This window comes from Marmota marmota, unplaced genomic scaffold (assembly GCF_001458135.2).
Source record: "Marmota marmota marmota unplaced genomic scaffold, marMar, whole genome shotgun sequence".
NCBI classification, from domain to species: domain Eukaryota; kingdom Metazoa; phylum Chordata; class Mammalia; order Rodentia; family Sciuridae; genus Marmota; species Marmota marmota.
This window is the reverse complement of record NW_026000101.1, coordinates 15,778,059-15,801,242: the sequence shown is the minus strand read 5'-3', so window position 1 is coordinate 15,801,242 and position 23,184 is coordinate 15,778,059. Positions and strand designations below refer to the sequence as shown.

Here is a 23,184-nt window from a genome sequence, read left to right as displayed (position 1 = left end):
CCCCCCCTCCCCCGGGCCGCCGCTTCTCCGTGCAAAGTGGAACTGCGGAATCCCCGACATTCCTCAAAGGTTTTGAGATGTGACCCTTGTGACCTTGAATGATTCCCTTCCCGCTCAGCTCCGCCCGGCTTTCCTCACCTGCCAAGGAGGGACTTAAAGAAGGTGGTGGCTGGGGCTCTGTCCACCCGAGTCCCGAGTCTGGGTGTACTGGGGGGCAAGGACTGGCAGAATTTACAATTTTCTCCTGGTGCAGAGTCATGTATGGCATGATCTGATCTCCACGACCCTCTGAAGCAGACTAGGACCACCTGCATTTACAGAGACTTGGGGCACAAGTTAGGCGAGTTGCCCAAGAGCTCACAGAGGATGATGGCCAGTTAGGTTTCAGACTGGGCAGCCCTTTTTCAGAAGCTTGTGGTTTAATTATGCATACTCAGGAAAACAGCTGTGAGGAAATAAGAACAGGGGAGGGAAAAGTCCCCAACCTAGACTTAGACACTTGCCACTGAATAGAGCTGAGCCAGGTATATTACATCTGATGTGGAAGATCATCATGCTGGCTTCACACACCTAACAGCTGACCCTTGGAAAAGTTAGGGAATTTGTCCAAGGTCACAGGGCAGGTACATGAGATGAACTACAGGGATATTCTCCTGGACACTCAGAGCTTTACAGTTTGAGACAAGACTTTGAGGAAGTCATTCTGCTCTCTTTTGCCAGTAAGAATGCTGAGGCCTAAAATGGGTTGCCCAAGATCACCAGCAAAGGAGAGGTGGGCCAGGACTGAAGGACCTTGCCCCTCCAAGTCCAGTGCTCCAAGCCCCATCTCAAAGAGGCCTTGAACAGAGTCAGGCACAGACTCTGCTCTTAGGCCTCTCTTCTGCAGGAAGCTAAGAGGAAGACACAGGTTATAAATGGATTCAAGCTGGAAGATGCTCAGAGCGGAGGGGAAGAGCATTTGCTAGAGGGATCATGCATTAGGACTCCAGAGAGGTTTCCTCCATTGTCTCCCATAAACCTTCCCCTCTGCCTCTTCTGTCTGCCTCCTTAAGGTTGTCTCTGGAGAAAGAGGTACGCAGGTTCTTAACTGATAAAATGTGCCAGCTTTTAAAAGATACAAACCTGACCAATCGTCCTTTTCAGAAAAGAGATGTTCGCTGAACAAAAGTACCATTCAAAAGTGCCGAATGGCGTTTGTGTCTCAGACAGAAAGGAAGCGAAGAGAGAGAAGATGGAGGAGGAGGGCGGGGGAGCAGCAGCAGGGAGGGAGGAGAGAGGACCGGGAGCTGGAAGGGTTGTCCAGGCTCAGTGCATCCAAACCAAGGCTCAGAAAAGGCAAAAACTCAACTGAGATCACACAGCAAAGCAAAACTGAAAGGGGAGGAGAAACCCAGACTTCTTACCTACGTCCTTGAGCTTCAATTATTTGAGTTTCTGAGGCATAAGGCTAAAATTCTGTCAGTAGAAAATCTGGTTGTTACTTTTTATTCCCCTTCTGATCCTAGCCTATCATTGGGTTTTATATAAATTATTAATTAATTATTACTAATTATATATAATATTGCTATGTTACAAAGCAAAATAAATAAAATAACTATTTTTTTAAAAAAGAGAGAAAAAATGAAAAAGCTGAGGATTTAGAAGTTTCTTGACTAGGTCGTCTTGAAGAATCTTTATTCAGTATAAAAACACTTTACTCTGATAATAGAAAAAATACTAGTTGATATTTCCAAAACTTGCTGTGCTGGTCAAAATATCATAGGTAATACTTTTTAGTTATCAGAAAAAGTAGAAATTATTATCCTTTTTTGACAGGTAAGGAAAACAAAGGTCATAGAAGTTAAGGCACTTCACTGCCATAGTGCACACAGCTCCTAAGAGGACCAGCTGGGCTTGAACACCCGCTGCCCACTGTGCCTACCAGGCTATCATCAGCTTGAGGGTGTGGCAGGGGAGTGTACACAGCAGCATTGAGGGAACTTCAGAAATGGGCTACCTGAATAATAAAACAGATCTGAGCCAAGTCCTCCTGTGTTCAACCGCTCAGCACAGAACTGAAAAAAGTGGAATTGAAGGCACATGCTAGAGAGAGCTTAGGACACTCCCAGGGACACTCAGCAACACAGCAGCACAATCCTGTGTGACACTCTTGTGAAAGGCAGACCAGAGTGGCAGGTAAGGATACTCTGGAGCCAACTATCCAGGTACCAATCCCAACACTGACACTGCTGAGCTGTTTGACGTTGGGCAATTTCCTTGATCTCTGTGAATCTCTACAAAATGGGGATAATAGAGTATCCACTTGGTACAGTGGTTGTATTAACTGTTAATAATTTAAATATATATACTCAACACTCAGTAAGTACTAGTCATTATAGTTACATTGTGTTGCAGTTCCTTTTCGGTGCCATGATTACACACACATGGAGCATATGCTCAAGTAAGGCAGGCCAGAAGAGGACCACAGGTGCCACATTTTTACCTGTGCACATTCATATGTCTGTATGTGCATGTACATACATGTGTGCATTAGACCTGATAGAACTCCCTCCCTCTAAAATGAACATCACAAGGTCCTTCTTATGAGATCTGATAGCAATGACTGGAAGATGGAGGATTTGGGGTCAGGCAGGAGAGGGAGCATGCTTGTTGTGTAGGACTCTGGGTATTGCTCTGTAGGCTGCACCCACTAACCAGATGTGCACATGGTTTCTGTGATATCTGCCCGCCCCCTCCCCACATTCAGTACATATTTTATAACTTGCCCCAGGCCCTCATTTGGGCACTAAGGTGACAAGGGTCTCGTAGATTCTTCAGGAGAAATGGAAGAGTGACCAATGTTTTGATTAGCAGGTCCCATGTGACTGGGACAGGATGGCAGGGGAGCTAACATCCTTTCCCCAGTGAGGGCTAACAGATGGGGGATGGGCACCTACCAATGGTTAGGAAGGCACTTCAGGAAGCCTTTACTTTGGAAATGACATTTAAGCTAGATCCTGAGGTTCTGGAATGTCTTCTGGGTACATGGGGAGCAGGGCATGGGGAGGACAGTTTTCCAGGCTATACAAACAGCTTTGTAATAAAAGGCAACCCTTAAAAAAAAAAAAAAGAAGAAGAAGAAGAAGGCAACCTTTTCTGGGCTCTTCTCACACCTCAGGGGACTCTCTGAGTACTTTATGTTCATGACTTCATTCAGTTTCACTAACAATTCAATAATAGGCATAATTGGTGCCTTTTTATACATATGGAGAAACTGAGGATCAGAGGTGAAAATAACTTGCCCAGAGTCACAGGCGTGATGATTGGTGGAATCAACTAGAATTCTGGTTGTCTGACTCTACAACCCACATATGTAACTCATGGGATGGAAGCAGGATGGAGCATGTGGTGCTGAAGGAAAGAAGTTCAGCTTGACAGGAGTGAGCATGAAAAGAAGAGAGTGGAGAAGGTGGGTCTCAGGAGACCGGCAGATGCCTGATCACAGAAGGCCTGTTAAAAAGATGGCTTCTGAGAACACTGGGCAGATACGAAGGGCTAAAATTCTTCAGGCAAGTCATTGATCTGAACCTTATTCCGTCTGCTGGTGCACAACTATAATCCAAGCTACTAGGGAGGCTAGGACAAGAGATTTGAAAGTTCAAGGCCATCTTAGGCAACTTAGTGCAATCCTGTCTAAAAAAAAGAAAAAAAAATTAAAGGACTGGGAATGTAGCTCAGTGATAGAATGCCCCTGGGTGCAATCCCCAGTACTGGACACCCTGGACATATTCCAGAAGAGCCACTGAGGCCACTGTACACGTGGAGGACAGACTCAAGCAGACACCTGCCAAAAGGCTTTTTTCTGTGGTCACAGGCAGAGGCACAAACTTTCTAAGTGGTGAGGATGGTGGAACCCCTGCCTCTGACTTCCTTAAATTACAGGGGAAATAACTACTCCTTCCCCTCCTACGTCACCAAAAACTTCAATTTTGATTTTATATAAAATTCTGAGAAGGAGATACTACTAAAATCCACACAGGTGGGAAATGACCTGCCCAAGGTCACACAGCTAAAAAGAAAGATCCAGACTCTAACTCCAACTCCAGGACCCTCTCTGGTACACCACAGAATGTCAGAGCCCAAGAGACCCTTACAAATCATTTCTTCAAATCTCCATGATTAAGCATGAAGAAAATAAGGCCCGAAGAGAAGTGACTTGCCCAAGGTCACACCTTTTACAAAGTAAAGGCTTATAGTAGAACCAAGGACTCCCAGAAGTTCTTGTTAGGACATGGGGGCCATGGAGGTAAAGGACCAGATTAATCCCCAACAGTGATGGTCCAGCCTCCTCCTCCCCAACTGAATGCTGGTAGAGAAGTGAGACTCAGGCAAATGGTCAGCCTGCCTGGGCATCCTGGCTCCAGCTCAGTTAAAGAATTCAGACCTCACAAATGGCCAGTTCACACTGCCCTCTTACCCCTCTTGTCCCTAACCCTGGGCAGCAACTAAGCTGTCCTGGGTCAATGGTGCCACCTGGTGGCAGGTTCTGGGAAGTACCTTACCCCTGCCTTGCTTTTAATCCTTTCTCATCCCTCCAGGGGCCCGCCTTTCTCTTTGTCTGCTCACAGCTCAGCTGGTTTCACTGCCAGCACTCTTTCTAACACACACCATCCCCTTTATCTTTCTTATATCCTTCTCCCTCTTAATTCTTCTCAACTACATCAGGACATTCCCTTTTTCTCCCTCTCCCCCATTTTATTCCATCCATGATAAAATGACCCAAGAAAGGACTAATGTAAATGAAAACTGGAAATTTCAAAGTGAATTCAGACACATGCTCACGCACACACATAGCCTACACACACATGCATATGAGTCACCAACCACCAGTGTTCCAGAAATACCCAGAAGCCCTGTGCAATCAAAACAAAATCTTCCCTTCTTGTCTGCCCTTCAGACCTGCTTTTCCTCAAAGGCCAGGCATGGAGATAAATACCAAATCCACTTATTTTTTGTTTTATCTTATTTTATTCACAATGAATATCATTGCTGTCCCCCCGCCATGCCTGTGCCACTGAAAATATGCCCTAGTGAGGTCTGCAGGTAAATGCAGAGACGAGTAGGGAGATGAGGTTGGGTTCAAAAGCACCCAGTGCCCAGCTCTGAGGGAGCACTAGATAGCTGCTGTTGACGCAGAAGAAAGCATGCTGGGGGGAGATCAGACCTCGAATTCTGCAAGGACCCTCAGCAGTTGTGCCTTCCTGTAGGATCTCAACCTGAGACAGGAGCAAGAAACATCACATATCCCACTCTGCTAGAAGGGGTTTTCCAAAGCCCAATGTGTCTTTCCACTCCCTCCCCAAATCAAAGATCTGCCATGGTTCCCACTGCCTCAGGAGCTCAGAATGGGAGGAGTAGATGGCACCTTTCTTATCATGGAAACCACTTAACTGCTCTCCCTATCTGTACAGTGATGACCAGCAAGTTCAGAGTTTGCAGCACCTTGGAGCAGAAGTTCTCAAAGTGTATCCAGGGACCCTCAGGAGGTTGCCAAGACCCTTCAGGAGGGTTGTGAGGTCAGATCTTTTCATCATAATGACACAATGTTATCTGCCTTCATTCTAGTTATTTCACAAGTCCAAAGTGGTGTTGTCCTGAGTCTAAGATGTGTGGCATTGTGACTGGGGAAATAAAAGCAGCTTGAGAGGCTGGGGTTATGGCTCAATGGTAGAGCGCTTGCCTAGCATGTGCAAGGCACTGAGTTTGATTCTCGGTACCACCTAAAAATAAAAGGTCTGTCAACAACTATATATATATACACATACATACATACATATAGTTGTTGACAGACCTTTTATTATATATATACAGCTTGAGAATCCTGCTGCCTTCTGTTAAGCCAGACAGCAAAGAAATCTGCACACTTGTAAACCTGCATGACTCTTACTAAATATTTGGTTTGAAAAAGTTCTTATTTCAAGAATACTATTTATGCTACTTGTATTAATAGATACTTGTTTTAACAAATTAATAAGTAAATATTTCAAAATGGTATCCATTTTAATGAACCCACATACACTATAGCTTCTTGGGCTCAGTCCTCAATTTTTAAAAGTTTAAAGATGTCCCAAGACCAAAAGTTTGAGAATTGCTGGTCCCATGCCCCCAGGGCTGTCCAGAACACCCATGCCTGTTGGGCTAGGGTGGGGGAGGGGCCAGGGCAAAGCAGGTGTGTAAACAGGGGTGGGGGCAGGGGGTTCAGTGGCCTTGGCTCTCACGGCAGACTCTCACTCACTGAATCAAAGTGAAACTCAGGGACCCAGGAGCTAGGAGGAACCGAAACCTGTCCCTCACCCATAGGACAGGCCCTAGAGCACTAGGGAAAGGCCCACAGAGCCCCTCAATTAACCCCCTAAACTCTTCCTTCATCCAGGAGGCCTCTGGCACTTGTCTACCTAGATCCCAGCTGAGGTACTCACAGCTCAAGACAAGACAAGGGAGAGTGGCCGGCTAGGCTGGGAGCCAGAAACCCAGGTCCTTTGCATCCTTGCCACTAACTGCTACCTACATGCCCTTAGGTGAAGCCCAAGCCCTCTACCCCTGAACTATCCTCTCTAGAGAGTATGAAGCTATGAACTTGCCATTCTCCTGCCTCAGCCTCCTGAGCTGCTGGGATTAGAGGCATGTCCCACAACACCACACTTAGAAACCTTTTCTTCAGGGTCTGTGCTAGGATTCCAGAATTTCAACGGCCTTCCAGCACAGAGAAGCAACACAAGTGCTATGAGCAGGTGGCATGGAGCAGTCTGAGGGCTGCAGGCCCACCAGCCCCAGAGGGCAGTTGCCACCCAGTGGAGCCAGATTGATCCCCCTACCAACGGCCAACATGCACACATGAAACCTCCTGATTTTGAAATGTCAGTGACAAATTCAAAACTGTAAATCTAGAGCAAGCCAACTAAAGTCTAACAACCAGCCTGGCCATTGCCACCTGATTCTGAGCAATACCCTCCTAGCAAAGACCTTGGTCCAGGCCCCAGCCTTGACAGAGAACTTGGGGAAAGGTCCCCCCACATGAGGGTACATCCAGGAGACTCTTCATACAGGACTAGAGTGGGGACCTACCCTAGGAAGCCCCAACAGAGACAAAGACAAAACGGTGATAACCTCTTTCCTACCCCCAAAAGCCACTATAAAAAAGGGGACACCCCTGTGTCTGCCGAACTCGCTGGCTTGATGAATGAGTGGGCCTAGCAGGGTGTGAAGGACTGAAGGCCAGACCCTGACCATCTCCCCAGGGGAGTGGACAACCAACAGCCCACCCTCAAGGAGGGCATTCCAGGTGGAGGGTCCTGCATGGGCAATGCCACCAAGAACACACAGGGACTGCAAGTACAGAGGGATCAGAGGAGGAATGGGAGGCCACAGTGGCAAGGTCAGGGCTCATGGCCAAGAGCCCTGGGATCAGTGGGCCAGGCCCCCTGCCCCCACCCAAGGTGATACACTCATGGGGATGGGCACGGTGTTTTTCAAAAGTGGGGATGGCAGATGGCAAAAGGAACAGACAAAAGGAAGGAAGAAGAGAGCTGAGGTTTGTCACATTGAAAGGCGGAAAATACCAAGGAGTCTCTGAGGAGGCGATTCTCCCTCTGGGTTTTCTTGGCCTTACTGTCTGACCCGGAGACCCTCCTCTTTCCCAGTGTATTTTCCCATCTGAATAATAACAGGAGGAAGATGTCCTACACGCTCTCCAAGGTCCAAGCCAGCGATCCCAAGAACTGCCCAGATGCCCAGCCTGCCTAGGCCCAGTGGCCCTCCTTCCCCCTGCACCCTGGAGCCCTCCACCATTTTGTGCATCCAGTGCCTCTTTTCATGTAAAACAGAGGCTTGTCCCTTTTATTCCTCTGGAAGGGGGCTGGAAGACTAGGAAGCCTGAAGCAAAAGGAAGAAAAGGAAAGTGATGGGGCCCTTGGTTTTGTAGCTGACACCTGGGGGCACTGTTGCTCAGCTTAGATGTCCCCAGGGCTCCCCAGCTTCTGCACACCCAGTTCCTTCAGTGCCCAGGTCCAGACTGTTATAAACAGGAAGTTGGTGGCGGGCAAATCAGTTAGTTTCAGCTGCCAAACAGAATTGTGGCCAGAGCCTGCTATCCTCAGCCAAATATGCCCTCCCATCTTCAAGCCCCCAGTAGCCATTTACTAAGCCCTTATTGCCACCAGGCCCTGAATTAAACCCTCTGTGGCAGCCACTTGCTTTTATCCTCAAGATAATCCCCAAGGCTTGTGTCACCTCTCTCTTCCAGATGCCAAAATGGAACTCTGAGAGATGAAGTCCTCAGGCCATTCCATCCCTGAGCCTGTGTCCTCATCTCAACATCTTTTGGGTGACTCTCTGAAGAGGACAGAGGTGTGGAATCTTGGGGACACAAAAGCTGCTTGTAACTCCTGTCTCCAGAATCTGGAGCTTTGCCTCACACCCGTTCCCTCTGGGAAATCTGAGAAGGGTTTGGCCACTATCAACTCTAGTCTTCCGCCCCTCCCCCACTCTCACCCCCAGCACAGAGGTAGCCAACGAGGTCTGTATGTCCAGGAGAGGGAAAGGGTCTTAGGATGGAGAAAAGACAAGAGCCTGCCCATGGTCAGACTGAGCACCCCAAACACTGTCCCTCCACACGATGGCTCCCTTGGAGGTCTGCTGGGCAGGGCTAAGCTGGGGTCCCCCAGCCTGAAAGACAGAGAGAAGGGAGTTGGTAAGAAAGAGACAAAACAAGAGGAAATATGAAGAGAGAGAATAAGAGAGAAGAGGAGGAATGTGCACATGGTGGGGGGGTGGTGGCAGTGAGGGTGTGGGCAGTGGGGTTCGATAAACAGAATACAGTCAGATAACAGAATGAGATGCACCCCAACAAAAGTCATGGGAGAAACACAAGAACAGAGGAGACAGGTAGCCCTAGAAAGAGGGACGTAGAAAGGACTGACGGGAGCCCCCAGCCAAATGCCCCCAAACTTCCCCCATGGTGATCTCATTGGACTTGGCTTCTTTCTAGAGAATTGGTTACTTCTGAGTTCTGGCTGCCCTTCTGTGCCCTCCTGAGACAGAGGCCAGTCTCTGTCCAGAAGGCTGGAAATCCCACTTGCAACATACCCCTACCACCCCACAGAAGCTTCTGGCCCCCACGATCCACGCTGGTGCTGGATGGGTCAGCTCTCTGAGCTGGTGAAAGGGATTCTCACTCCACTGACCTTGGTGTGTTCAGAGCCTTTCAAGTTCTGGGGGAGGAGGAGAAGGGAGGTCCAGAGGACCTGAATGGGGGCCCTGAGACAGGCGGAAGGAGGCCTCATCAGAGATCAAAGGCCCAGGAAGCAGCAGAGGGTCTGAGGCTGCCCTTTCACCCATGGCCGCTATTCACAGGCCTGCCTGCTCTGCCAAGCCCAGCCCCACTACCACTTCTCTGGCCTTCCGGAGAGGGAGGGACCTCCTCCTCGGGCCTAAGCCCCAGCCAGGCAGGATTCCTGAGGCCAGTGCCCCCACCGCCTCCGTGAAAGCCCTCAGCTCAGACCAACCAAGAGATGAGGACACCCCCTCTCCCCTGGGTAGAACACCAGCCTGACCCTCAGCACTTCCTACACGCCTCCTGAGCATCTCTGTGAGCCAGGCCTATCCTGGGGACTGGGGTGGGCACAGAAATGCGTGACATGGGCCCCTGCTGAGTCACATCCACAGGCACAGAAGACTCAAAGCCAGAGTCAGAAGGGAAACAAACGGGAAAAACCACTCAGACACAAGCACAGTTGACAGAAGCAGGCTGTCGCAGGCCCCAAATGTCACAGCGTCCAAACCAGGAGGCCTTCTTTGACTCTTTGGCCTCTCATGTGGCCAGCCCCTGCTCACACAACCAGTGACAGGGAACTCACCACCTTTCCACGATAACACTCCCATCCTTGGCTCAGCCTGGCTGTGGTCCAAAAGCTCTAAGTGGCTCTCATCCGTCTTCTACCTCCCTTAGTTTCCTCTAACCTTCCCGCTCTGCCTTCAGAAGTCACAGGGACCTAATAATATGTTTCCTCAGTCACCGAACAATTTGTATGAGACAGATACTGGGCCACATCCCCAACTCTGGTCTTGGAGGCATCCTGGGAAAAAAACCTAGAACTTCTAGTCTGAACTGACCCCTGTCAATCTGCTAACCTAATGATGTTCTAACTTGTTTTCACTACAGAACTCTTCACTCAAGCAGGGCTCTCTGTGGATTCCCCATGATTGAGGAGGCTGGAGCTCCCATTCACCCTCCTCGCTAATTCTGAGCCCTCTAAAGGCATGTGACTACTCCATTCCACCAAGGAGCATTTACTGAGTACCTATTATGTGTTCAATGTTGTCCAGTACAGTAGCCATTAGCTATTTGAGCACTTGAAATGTGTCCAGTACAACTGAGGGACTAAATTCTTTTATATTATTTAATTTTAATTACTTTTCAATTGAAAACAGAAGACATGTAAAATATTTTCCCCACCAAACACAACTTTAGTGTTTTGAAAGGACTTACTATATTTAACTTTCACTGTCAAGTGTTTAGCATCTAAATCGTGATGTGTTTTAAGTGTAAAATACATACCCTATTCCAAAGACCTAGCACAAAATAAAAGGGAAACCCTGTCGTATTATTTTTAATCTCATTACAAGTTAAAATGATAATATTTGAGATATATTGGACTAGATAAAATATATTATTAAAATTAATTCCACTCATTTGTTTTTACTGTTTTTATGTGGTCCCTAGATATTTTTAAATTACATATATGGCTTGCTCTCTATTTCTAGTAGTTGATGCTGAGCTAATCACTTTCATTTCTACCCTGATATCCAAAACATCCAGCACAGTGCATGTTCCTTGAGTCTCTAAACCATCAAAACAATCTCTCCACTGCTTCCAGACTAAAAGTTCAGGGACTGAGGTCATACCTGAGCCCCAAGCTCTCTTGCCCCCTCCCTCCCTTTCCAAGTCCTGCCCCACTGGTCCTTTTACTGGAGTCCCCGTCTTGGCACAGATTGGAATACTCTCTCCTCCCTCTACCCAGCCCTCTGATGACACCTCCTAAGAGGAGTCTTTCTAGATCCTTGTGATCAAAATCGGCCCCTCTCTGCCTTGCTCTGCCTCTCTGGTGTCACCTCACACACATTAGAGAGAATTTGGATTTTCAGTCATGACTGCCAGCTCACCTTCTGTGGTTTGTCCATTAGAGAGACTTTGGATTTTCAGTCATGACTGCCAGCTCACCTTCTGTGGTTGAACCCTATTCCCTCCCACCCCAACCCTGAGATCTGGGCAGGATCACAGCCCCAGGATATGACCACAGAGTAAAACCCAAATCTGGTTGGAGGTGACTATGCACCAGGGGCTGAGTAAGTGACTCCACCTTGCAAAGCCTCAGTCATCTCAGTCTGAGAAATGGGGAAGCACTGTGCTATCTTCCTCCTGGCTCTCTACTGCCTCTCTGTCTCCCCTATCACTCTTCTCTCAAGCTGCTGAGGGCTCCTGAGAAAACATGGACCCATCCTGGAAGCCATACTCACAAAGCCATAGCCTGCACCCTACCTAGGACAGCACCTGGGGTGCCTGGCTACTTCCCTGTTTCCCCAGTGGCTGGTTCTTACTTTCTCTGCTCTCTTCAAACTCCCCACCTCTGGGTCTCACCTTGCTACACTCTTGGTGGCATTCAACCTGCCAATGGTATCCTTTTGTCTTTTTTTTTTTTGGTACTGGGGATTAAATCCAAGAGTGCTCTACCATCAACATCCCCAGCCTTTTTTTTTTTTTTTTTGAGACAGAGTCTCTAAGTTGCCCAGGCTGGCCTAACACTTGCAATCCTCTGCCTCAGCCTCCTGAGGAGCTAGGATTACAGGCTGCATCACTGCACCACTGCACCTGGCCTCCAGCTTCTGCTTTAACCCCCCCCCCCCCACACACACACACACCATTCCTAGGCTCTGTCTGGCCCAGGCCAAGGAACAACTTTTTGCCAGACAATTCCAGAGGATGTCTACAGCTCCCAGGCTCCACCCAACTCCCCAGTCCACACCAGCTATGTGGCTTTGACTCTGTGAGGGAGCTCCCTGGGGCCCTAGTTACCTCTTATAATAAAATGGGGGATTTCTGCCTTTTCATCCTCCCCTGGAACCAATGCAGGGATCCTGGGAGGTACAAGTGAAAGATGGGAAAGGACAGGGGGAGATGCCCTACAGCACTCCCCCCAGACACTTTCCTGATGTGAAGCAGAGCATTTCTGCCCACCTCTCTGCTCAACCATCTACCTTCTCAGTGAGGCACAGCAAGAGTGAAGGGAAGGTTTTCGTTACTGCTTGGGTTCCTCACTTTTCCCAATTCTCTAAGCTTCCAGGACCCTCAAGTTATTCTCTCTTAGCTCATAGACCACAGGCTGGCCTTCCTCTAAAATCTTCCTGGGGATCAGGACTCTACAATAAATTTCAGAACTGTAAGGACTACAAAGACCATCCAATCTTGAATCTGATTCTTGATATTCTTGTACAGCAGCCAGCAAGGACCACTAAGTCTGTTTGCATACGAGTACTCACTAGCTCCCTGTTATTCCCTGTAATCCCTAGACCGCTTTCATATGTACAAAGTTCTTTCTTACACTGAGCTGGAATTGCCTCTGCATCTGCCACACACTGGCCTGTGAGGCCACAAAACAAAGTCTCTTTCCTCTCTCTTTCCACATCAGCCCTTTAAATGTTTCAAGGCAATAATCCAGTCCTGCTTGTTCTGTTCTTTTTTGTGCCAAACATCTCTAGGGCCTTGAGGTATTCCTTGGGTGCCATACCCAGATCCCTCTCCGCCCAGGCTATGCTCATCTGTCATTACCCCTCTAAAGATCAATGTCACAAATGGGCCACAGTCCTCTGAGAATAATCTGACCAGTACAGAGTAGTCGAGACTAATACTACCCACTTTCTGACCACTCTACACTATTTTAAGCAGCTTGAGAGGCCAAACAGAGACCCGATTAGAGACCGTTAGCCAACATAATCCACAAACTCAGTAAAGCAATCTCCCCAAATCAGGACCTGTCTGTTGGTAAACTGGATTTTTTTCCTTCTCCTAAAATCTCTGCCTGGACCCCCAACTTCAAGGAAGTCTCCTACCCTCCAACCCTTCACCATGATCAAACACAGCCAGGCCCCAGCTGCTGCGAGTCTGGGTGACAGTGGAAGAAAAGATGATACCATCAACCCCATAAACCAACAGAGATGGCAGCCCCACTGCCTCCCGCAGCAGCCAGCACAGCAACCCGCCGAGTTAAAGACTTCTGACATCTGCTTGGGAGTGTCTGGAGCAGGAGAAAGAGGTGAGGCAGGTGCCACAGGCCATGAATCATCCCCACATGCCCCACAGCTGCAGACAGAGGCCACAGGCCCGGCTCTACACTGCCTGGGGCACGCAGACCACAAGCCAATCCACCGCTGGGCCGACTCAATTTTCTAGTTACAGATCTTAAGTACTTAGGCATGTGCTCCCGAGAACATACATCCCTTACATGGCGCTGAGAAAGGGGAATTGTGTGGAGGAACAGAATAATTGAATCAAGATTTCTGTCACGCTGCTCTCAGGCCCTAGACCACCACAGCCTTTTTTTTTTTTTTTTTTCTTTCCTGACTAAGGTTTTACAAATTCCCAGGGGGTCGTTTCAAACCGATTAATGTCAGCCAGTGCTGGCAGCCCATCCAGTGGAAGGAGATGAGGGTTAAGGTGGGCCTGTGTCCAGCACGGAGACGGCCGGTTCCAGAGACCCAAGAACACTGAGGGTTTGAGGAAAAACCAACTGGGAAGATTGTCATCTTTGTAATCCCTGTGAGGCCCCTGCACTCCTTCCTTCCAGGCCCAAGGGCAAAGACGACATAGTTATTTATTCCCTCCACATCCCATCTTCACCAGGCTGAAGGCCTTCTCCTCTGAAAAGTGTGCCCAGGCCCTCAGAGGACCTACCCCTGCCCCCTCCACCCCTAGTCCCCTTCTCACTGTAAGACAGAGTGATGGCTGCTTTGCCCAGCTCCCTGCTCTCTCCAAAGCTCCCCCACACAGGGGTCATTGGTATTAAGCTCAGACCCTCCACACACAGGGTCCCTCAGGTATCATGTCTGCACATGCAGGGTCTTCCTAAAGGCCACAAAGCTCAGGCCATCAGGGCTCTATCAGGCCCATTTACTCCACCCAAGGTGTGAAGATGGGAAGAGATCAGCAAGGAACCCACAGTTCTAGCAGGGTGCCTGTCTGCCCCTCCTTGTCCCTGCATTAAGGACAGGGCCCTAGGAACTACAGCCCTCTGCAGTTAAGGGGGTGCTGAGCAGGCACCTTTGCTCCCACCCTCTCTGAGCACACCAAGCGGACCCCTCCGTCCCTCCCCGACAGGTCTGTGCTGCTGCCTCTTACCTTCATCTCTCTTGCGCTTGTTGGTGTCAGCGCTGGGGGACGTGATGCCCAGGATGCCACTGATGGAGTACGACGAGCCGGCTGAGTCCGTGCTCACCGAGGACACTTGTGTCACAGAGCCCGTGGACACTGCACAGAGGAAGAGGAGTAGTCAGGGCCAGCAGAAGGCTAAGGGGCAGAGGGCACCAGTGCTGGCCTGTCACAAAGGCACTCACCATACACTAGGCTGGGTGCAACGGCAGGGGAGCAAGAGTTTTAGGCAGAGGACACTTGCCCCGTGGTACCACCATACAGGCTTTGGCTGTTTTGCCCAGATTCTCTCTGCTGGGGAGCTGAGGGGGTATATGGGCAGCAAAGAGGACTGTCCACACAAAAAAGAACAAAGGGACAGAGTAGAAAGGGAAGTTTAAGGATGGAGAAGAGAAAGAGGGCAGGTGGGGCCCACCATAGGCAGTGCTAAAAAAAGACCTCAAGCTAGTCCTCTTGGGTGTGTTAACTCCCCGTTCACATAGCCACCCATGCACGGTGACATAAACACACACACATACACAGCCAACTGAACAGCAGGCCTCTAGGTCTTTTTATAGTTCCCTGCGGCATTTCCTTCTTCCAGTTTACCTAGATCTTATTTTTAACAATAATTATGACAATAACAATCACTTATGTCTTCTGAGAACTGAAGGCATTATCACATTTAATTTGGAGAACAATCTTATAAGCTAAGTGATGTTATTTACCCCATTGGAAAGGTAAGGCAACCAAGACTCAGAGAAGACAAGTGACTCATGCAAGGTCACACAGAAAACAAGAGCCAGAGTGTCGACAGGAACCTGGAGACTAAAGTCTTAACCCCTGAAACTAATCTGCTCCTCAGTCATTTTTTTTTTTAAAGAGAGAGAGAGAGAGAGAGTGAAAGAGAGAGAATTTTAATATTTATTTTTTAGTTTTTCGGCAGACATAACATCTTTGTTTGTATGTGGTGCTGAGGATCGAACCCGGGCCGCACGCATGTCAGGCGAGCATGCTATCGCTTGAGCCACATCCCCAGCCCTGCTCCTCAGTCGTTAATAATGAAGAACCAACAATATGCCTCTCATTGATGCAACGCTTTTCATTTGATGACTGTGACAGCCCTGTTTATCCCAATTATCCAATGAGGACACCAAGGCTTCACAAAGTGAAGGGATTCAAAGTCCTCTAGCTGATAAGCTGCAGCCCCTGGCCCCATCATAGCCTCAGGTCTATTCATTTAGAGTCTAGATTTCTCCTGCCCAGAAGCGGGAGGCAGAGGTCTGTCATTTGTGACTGAGACCAGGTCTCAAAGACCCAAAGGATGAGAATGAGGGGAGAGGAGACTTCTGTGCAAATTTCTCATGGACTCCAGGCCCTCCCAGAGCCCAGGGAGAGAGACCTGTCCTCCCGTGGGCCCTCTCCAACTCCACAGCTGAGTTTCCATTTCCGCCTGGCTCCCTACAACCTACAGACCAATCTCAGGCATTTCGTTGGGCTATAACCAGCTGGAGGAAGGAGGAGCTGCCTCTGGCTCTGAAGTGTAGAAAATGACCAGAAGTAGTGGTGACCCCACAAAGAGCCGTCCCTTTCTTTGGAGGGGCTCCAGCTCCTTGCTCCTTCAGACCCAGAGGGACAGTGCCTTTCTTCCCATGTTTGCGTTTGATTTTAGATCTTCCTTAAGAGACCCAGAAGTAGAAATTGTTAACTTCTCTTTTCCTTCACCAAAAAAACTCCTCAAAACAGATTTATGCAAATCTCACAACCTTTTCTGTATTAAGGTGCAAAGAACAGAGAAGGAAAGAGGATCACAGGTCACTTGATACTTATAAGCCACTCTCACTAGGTGACAGAGTAGATGACATTTGATTCAGGATTTTGTGACTGCAGGAGGTATAAAAGATCCAGATTCCAAACAATTACAAACTGTTATGAAATTATTAAAGAGGTGACTACGGAAAAAAAAAAAAAAAGATCCAGATTCCAGTTCTGCCTCCACCCCTTCCTGGCAACAAGATCTCTGGCTAATTATTCAATCTCTCTAAGCTTCAGTTTCCTCCCTGCTCAGTAACTTTCTAAACCATAAAGGGCTGTATGCACATGAGATGCAGTTTTATAAAAATGTCTGGGACAAACCATTCTGCTGACCTACAGCAAAATTATTCCTCTAAACCTATTGAAAGAATATTATCAGTTACAACTTGTTTGATTTGCATTGCTTCGCAACCTGAAACCGTTAAAGCCACAAGTGAAACCTTTTCTTGTTTTTTTTTTTTTATTTTTGTGGTACTGAGGATTGAACCCAGGGATGCTTAATCACTGAGCCACATCCCCAGCCTTTTAAAAAATAATTTAACTAGAGACAGGGTCTCTGAGTTGCTTCGGGACTCTCCAAGTTGCTGAGGCTGACTTTGAACTCATGATCCTCCTGCCTCAGCCTCCCAAGCCAGTGGGATTATAGTCATGTGCCATCACACCCAGCCACAAGTGAAATCTCAGCCACCAACGTCCCTCCACCCCAGAAGCCTCCCTCAACCCTCTCAGGATAGCCCAGAAGAGTTGCAGTTCCCTTCATTCTGCTCTCCTGACACCCATACCTTTTTATTGGGCTTCATCTCAGTGTTTTGCAAACTTCTCTCCATTACATTCTCCCATTGAGAAGCCCTCAAAAATAGGGGGTTTTATCCTGCCTCATGTGTAGCATTAGTGGTGACAAACACTTTCTGGAGGTATTACTAAGAGAAGAATTATCTCAAGGCAGGGAGGAATTCTTTCTTACCTTTATCCAAAAAGGCAACCTAGGAGGATCAGAGACTTTGGAGAACACCTGGTTTATGTCCTCCAGTGAGGAAACTGAGGCTCAGAGAGGTGAAGGGACTTTCACAGCTCACTGGGTGAGTTAATGACAGAATTGGAACTATAAGCCAGGACTCTGTGGTTCCCCATCGCCACGGGGAAGTCCAGATTTTCAGGTAAAGAAGGACTGACAGTGATGAGGGCATAGAAAGGTTGCTCAGTTTGGATGTGACTATGCAGAACTCACAGGGACTGTGAACTCTCAGGGCTTGCTGGATGGTCACCCACTTTCTTACAGTAAAGCAACTTTCCTCCAGCTAGAGAGAGGTGTTTCTTTTGTCCCGAGTGGAGAAATAATACCTTAAAGGGACAAGTCACTTTCAACTTGTCCGTGAATCAAAAGCCAGGGAATGTGTGAACTCTTGAGTAGTAGGAATAGAACTCTGCCCTCAGAAGGTCATGGTCACTCTCAGACTTCACCCGTGAGCACCCGAAGCCCCATCCTCAGGCCTGGACAGTTCACAGAGTACATGAGATCGAAGCAAGAGCAAGAGCGAGAGAAAGAAAGTTTGGGAAGTTTTGCTACATCTTCACTCAAGACTGCAAGTGCACAAAGAATTGTAGAAGGGCTGGTTGATAGAAGAAAAAAACACATTCAAAACTACTTACTGACTAATGATGCAGAAAATGTTATGAATAAGTATCCCTTTCTTGATTTATTACTTTAATTATCTGACATTCTATAGACCCCCATTAGTGGATTTTTTTTTTTTTGGCTTAGATTTCAATTTTCTGTCTCATGGTGAAAGCTATTTATCATAATAATCAGTAAAATTCAAAACCTTTTAGCAGTATTTATAAAATTCATTTACCAGGTTCAGCCCTTGGAGAATGACAAAGAAGGCGCATTAGTACGTGTGCCGAAGTGTTTTATGCAGAATTATCTGTCCATAAGAATGATTAAAAGTTCTTTAGAATATTTGGAGCCCATTAGATTTTCAAAAAAAAAAAAAAAAATTTTTTTTTTAAAGTTCTTACCTATGCTGTGACTGGAAGCCGGGACAGGCTGGTTGGGGGGCTGCTGAACTTTTGTCCGGATGATCCTGTGGCAGTTGGGAAAAAACAAATGGCTATTTACCATCAGGAAGGGAAAAGGCTTCAACCATCTATGCACAGACAAACAGAAAACCCAGACTCAAACTGGGACATAGGGACAGAGGTGGGGGGATATTAAGAACCCAGGTTGGGAGTTAGGAGTTGGAAGAATTATGGACTATGCCTAACTCAGCTCCTATATTACTGGTTGTCTTTAGATAACCTGCACCCACTCTCTGAGCCCTGAGTACTTCTTCTGAAGAATGGGGACACTGTGTTCACATTACAGGTAGGCATTCCTCTCTCCTGCTCCAGCCCCATAAGGGACTCCCCGAATGACTTTAGGGAGTTTTCTTCATCCCATGGACCTCAGCCTTCTATCCAGGGAATGAAGGAACCAAACCACGCAGCCTCACTGTCCTCAAGGAGCTCTCTTGGCTGGTTTCTCTTCCCTAGAGAGCCCATAAGCAAGATTAATACCCCTACCAACTGGAAACTTCCAAGGGAGGAGACATATGTGTTGCTCAGAAATGAAAGAAGGTTAAAGTGCTACCAAGAGACAGCACTTGGGTTTAGTTTTGCTACAAGGAAAGCAGCCTGGTACAAAGCCTCATTGAAAGGATCCACAGGGCTGGGAGTCAGGGGCGTCCTGCCCTGTCTTTCCAGAGAGCTTGCTCTAGTTCTCATATGAACTTGATGGTGACCTTGATCAAGTCCATTCCATCTTGAGCCTCAATATGATGAAGGAATTGGAACAGACCATTCTTTGCTTATTTTAAGTAGTCAAATCCTTTTTGGAAAGAAATGTAAAATAAAATTTACCCAAAACCCAGTGTACAAAAGCAGTACTAACTGCCCTTTGCCCCCTGGAAGTTCTGATGTTCTTCTACAGAACCTTGGGCTCCAGGGAGCCTAGATGATAAGCCTCCCGCTGGGACAACACATAGGGCCCCCAGAAGATAAACAAGCCCAAAACATCTTTGAGCACAGAACAGAGCCAAACAAAAAGTCCCTTTGGGATCTATAAGAAACTTTCTTCCTGGCATTTGGCAGAAAGGTGCACCATAATAAAATGTTCAACTTCTTGGGAAAAGTTCTATTTCCACCTCAAGCTATTCCTGTCTTTTTTTTTTTTTTTTTTCAATGTGATCCTCCTGCCTCAGCCTCCTGAGTTAGCTGGGATTCCAGACATGTACCATCACACCCTGTAAACTATTCCCTTTAAAAAGGACATTTATTAGAGGTTTGCCTTGTTATAAAAGTAATCATATGTGTTCATTGCAGACTATTTGGTCAGCTTGGAAAAGTGTAAAGAAGACATCCCAAATCACATTTCGGTGTATTTCCTTTATGACGACTTTTCTGTGCATATTTAAAAATAACCATTTTATCTTTATCAGGTTTAAACCACGTACATACACAGTTTTATATCCTGTTCTTTTTAAGCCACATTCTATGAGAAGTTCTCCCACATGCCTGACCATTATATCTGGATTCATTTCAATGCTGTGCTGGGTCCCCAGCTTATGTAAATGAAGGACTGAAGAACAGCAGGTGCCTCCCCTGTCTCTCCTTAGCCACGCCCCCCACAGTAGGCTCTGCCTTTCAGGGTCACCAGGGCATGCATTATCTTCAGGTGGTAACCTGGACTGGACTTTTCCATTCACCCTACAGCCTACAGCCTAGCCTCAGGTCCTCTGCCACCATGGCCACGGGAGTGCAGCAAAGAGCCTTCTGGGCTTTTTTTTTTTTTTTTAATTCTTTTTTGTAGGCACCAGGGATGGATGGAACCAAAGGCCTTGCATATGGTAGGCAAGCACTCCACCACTAAGCTACCCACCCATTCCCTTTTATTTTATTTGGAGATAGAGTCTCACTAAGTTACCCAGGCTATCCCTTGAACTTGTGGTCCTTCTACCTCAGCCTCCTGAGCAGCTGGCATCTCAGGCATGCACCATGGCTCCCTCTGCCCTTTTCTGATGGGTCAGCTTAAGCTCTGCCTCAAGTATATTCAGAGTATGTGCTTGTTTGTTTTTTTTTCTATAATATTCAAATCACTTACCCTAAGCAAACAGAGTGACTGGTCCAAAGACCGGGGAGGAAGGCAGTCTTTTTGACCACCTGGAATTATGCTGGCATCTGATCTAATTTTTACATTTTGTGTATGTCACCTTCTCTGTGTGTATGTTTCTACAGAGATACAGCTATACTGGTGAATATGTGGATACTCCAGATATGAATATAATCTGTCTACATAGTAAATATGTGGTAAAATATTTCATAACTAATTCCACATAAGTAAAACAAAGAAAAATCACATTTTCCTCCTTTTTCTTTTCAAATAGTTCTAGATCACTGGTAATGCCTCATCAATTTTCATAAATTGTTGATAGGCAGCTGCAGCATAGTGATCAAGTATCCAGCTCCAGAACCAAATTAGTAGAGTTTGAATCCCAGCCTTGCAATTTACCAGCCACATGACTTTGGGTAAATTAGTTCACTTCTATGCCTCAGTTTCTTCATCGCAAAATGGGACTAAGAATCATTCCTACCTCCTAGGGTTAGGGTTAGGATTGAATTAATTAACTACTTAGAAGTGGCTGCTCCATAGCAAATGCTCAATAAACATTAGGGGTTATTATTCTCAGTGGTGTCTTCATGAAGATTAAAGAGAAGGTTTAACCTTAAAATGTCCATGTTTCACACCTGCCTTAAAAAGCACATGGGATCCCCTTGAGAAGGAGCAGGGAGAAGAGCCTTTCTATACTATTTTTAAGGCTGTAATGGTGCTTTATAAGGAATTCTACAATTACAGGACACTCTCCAAAGCTGCTCCCAGGGATGAGAGATTTTGCCCATCTGCTTGTAGTAGCCACCAAGTAAAAGTGAAGATCGTCTTCTTCCCTTGGAAAGAAATGATAGTGGGAAGAAAAATACCAAATGTATCCAAGCTATTCTAAAAATAATTAAAATTTTTAAAATTATATGCTGTCATCAAGACCTGTCCCAATGGGAGTTCACTAGGACTTTTTCTGAACCCAAGACAGTTGGGACTAATTGGCAGCCAACACTAAAAGGAATATCCTTGGACTGGGGTATGATTCAGTGGCAGAGAACTTGCCTAGCATGCACAAGGCCCTTGGTTAAAAAGGAGAGCATATCCTTATGCTGCTGCAGAGCATTCGACTGTGTGACTGTGACCCTGGATCCGTAGGAATGTCCTTTGGTCCAACAGAGAAGACAGCTCAGCAATCAATCTCTTCCTAGATGAAGAAACTAAAGTCCAGAGTGCTCAAGTGACTTGCCCAGTGTCACACAGTAAGTCAGCTCAGGCTTCCATCCCTCAGGCCTGAACACTTTTCTTTGAGCCACAGTTGAAGGAAGTAGTCCTACTGTCAAATACCTCCTATACGAGGCATAAAGCCTATTTGAATTCAAAATCGATTTAGAATTTGAAGACTAAAACTTCAAGAGAGCTTACATCTTATAGGCACTTTAGGATCCCCTTTCTACATCGGTCCCCTTACTTTGAAAAGCTTACAAAATTACACTGAAAAAAAAATCAAGGTGCCTTGGAAAGGAGATGGGGCTGCAGAAACACCCCCATCCATGGCCCTAATGGAACTGTCCTCAGTACAGAAAGAAGCCTGGGCCATCGGCTGTGTAGAGCAACCAGAAACCTCAGTCCAGCTGGCCAAGCGGGAAGGGGCCCATTGGTGGCAACTTTGACTGCAGCTGATGTGAAGAAGAAAGGGACACTAGGAGAACAATCTCAGAAGACTTGTTTCCACAGGTAGGATGAAAAGTGGAATGAACCAAGTGTCACCCCGGGCTGCCTCCGCCCCTTACATGGTATTTTTGTTTTTATTTTAATTAGTTGCTGATACGACTAAGTTGTGAGCTTTGCCATAAATCCCTGATTTCAAGCTTCTCTTGAAAAATTAGAGCACCCGGCAATGGGAACCTCCCCCATTCTCACATTGGTTATCCCTCTTAACTGGGAATGTCACTAGTTGTTCTCACTACTTGGCCTCTGATTTAGAGCCACGGGATTGAAACAGAAGAAGGAAGACCCCATTCCACCCACTATTCGGGTCAGCTCTGGGACAGCCACCTTCAGATGAACTCAGGCTGGATTCCAAGAATCTCCAGGCAGGCTGTGCAGCATCCCAGCACACAATGATCCATAAGAAGTCAAATGAACAAGGTGATTTGTGTCCCTGGAAATTTCTCAGAAGCCTAGCAGAATTTGTTCAGTGCTGCCGAACCCCATGTCAGTCATGTTTCCTGGAGTTGGTCCCAAAGACAGCAGAAAGGCACACACTTCAATGGGTTTACAGTGGAGAGGACCCTCTGGCCGTCAAAGTAGCTATAAATGAGGCCACCACTCTCTCCCCAGCCGCTTGAAAGAGACAATGATGAGAAGTTGCCCCCAGGGAGGCAGGGGCAGTGAAAGAACTGGGGACCCTCTTATAGGGTGACATGTGACATTTGTGAAGCAGATATTTAGAAGTTGCACCCATTTGAATGTAAAGGGAGTTTTCCTTTGTATGGAAAATAAAAGTGATGCTGCTGACAGGTTTTCCTGTGAGGGAAGGGGGGTGTGGGTACGTCAGCATGAGATTGTCCTACATTTAGTGAGTTCCCACTAAAGAGTGTAGTAAGGACCCAGAATGCTCTCTGAAGGGAGCACCAGAAAAGGTTATGAATGGAGGGATCTGGAAGACAGTCAGCCAAACAGCTGGCTGCAAGGCTAGAAATGGAGTAGGAGTGACTGTGACCCCTCCTTGCCTCTTTTCTTATGGATCCTCAGTTCTGTCACTTGCAGAGTCCTACAGGACAGTAACAGAAAGAGA

The 23,184-nt window shown here is 47.1% G+C and overlaps 1 protein-coding gene across 4 annotated transcripts in view; it reads right to left on the bottom strand.

Moving 5' to 3' along the window:
* The window catches only part of Pax5 (paired box 5), a 193,244-nt gene that overhangs the window by 148,350 nt on the left and 21,710 nt on the right, over window positions 1–23,184 (bottom strand). For all 4 annotated transcript variants that reach the window (XM_048783361.1, XM_048783364.1, XM_048783362.1 and 1 more), the window contains 2 exons: window positions 18,272–18,336; window positions 14,429–14,557 (listed from right to left, as the gene is read on the bottom strand). In XM_048783361.1, the coding sequence (XP_048639318.1) occupies window positions 14,429–14,557; window positions 18,272–18,336 (194 nt within the window). The remainder of the gene's footprint in view (window positions 1–14,428; window positions 14,558–18,271; window positions 18,337–23,184) is intronic.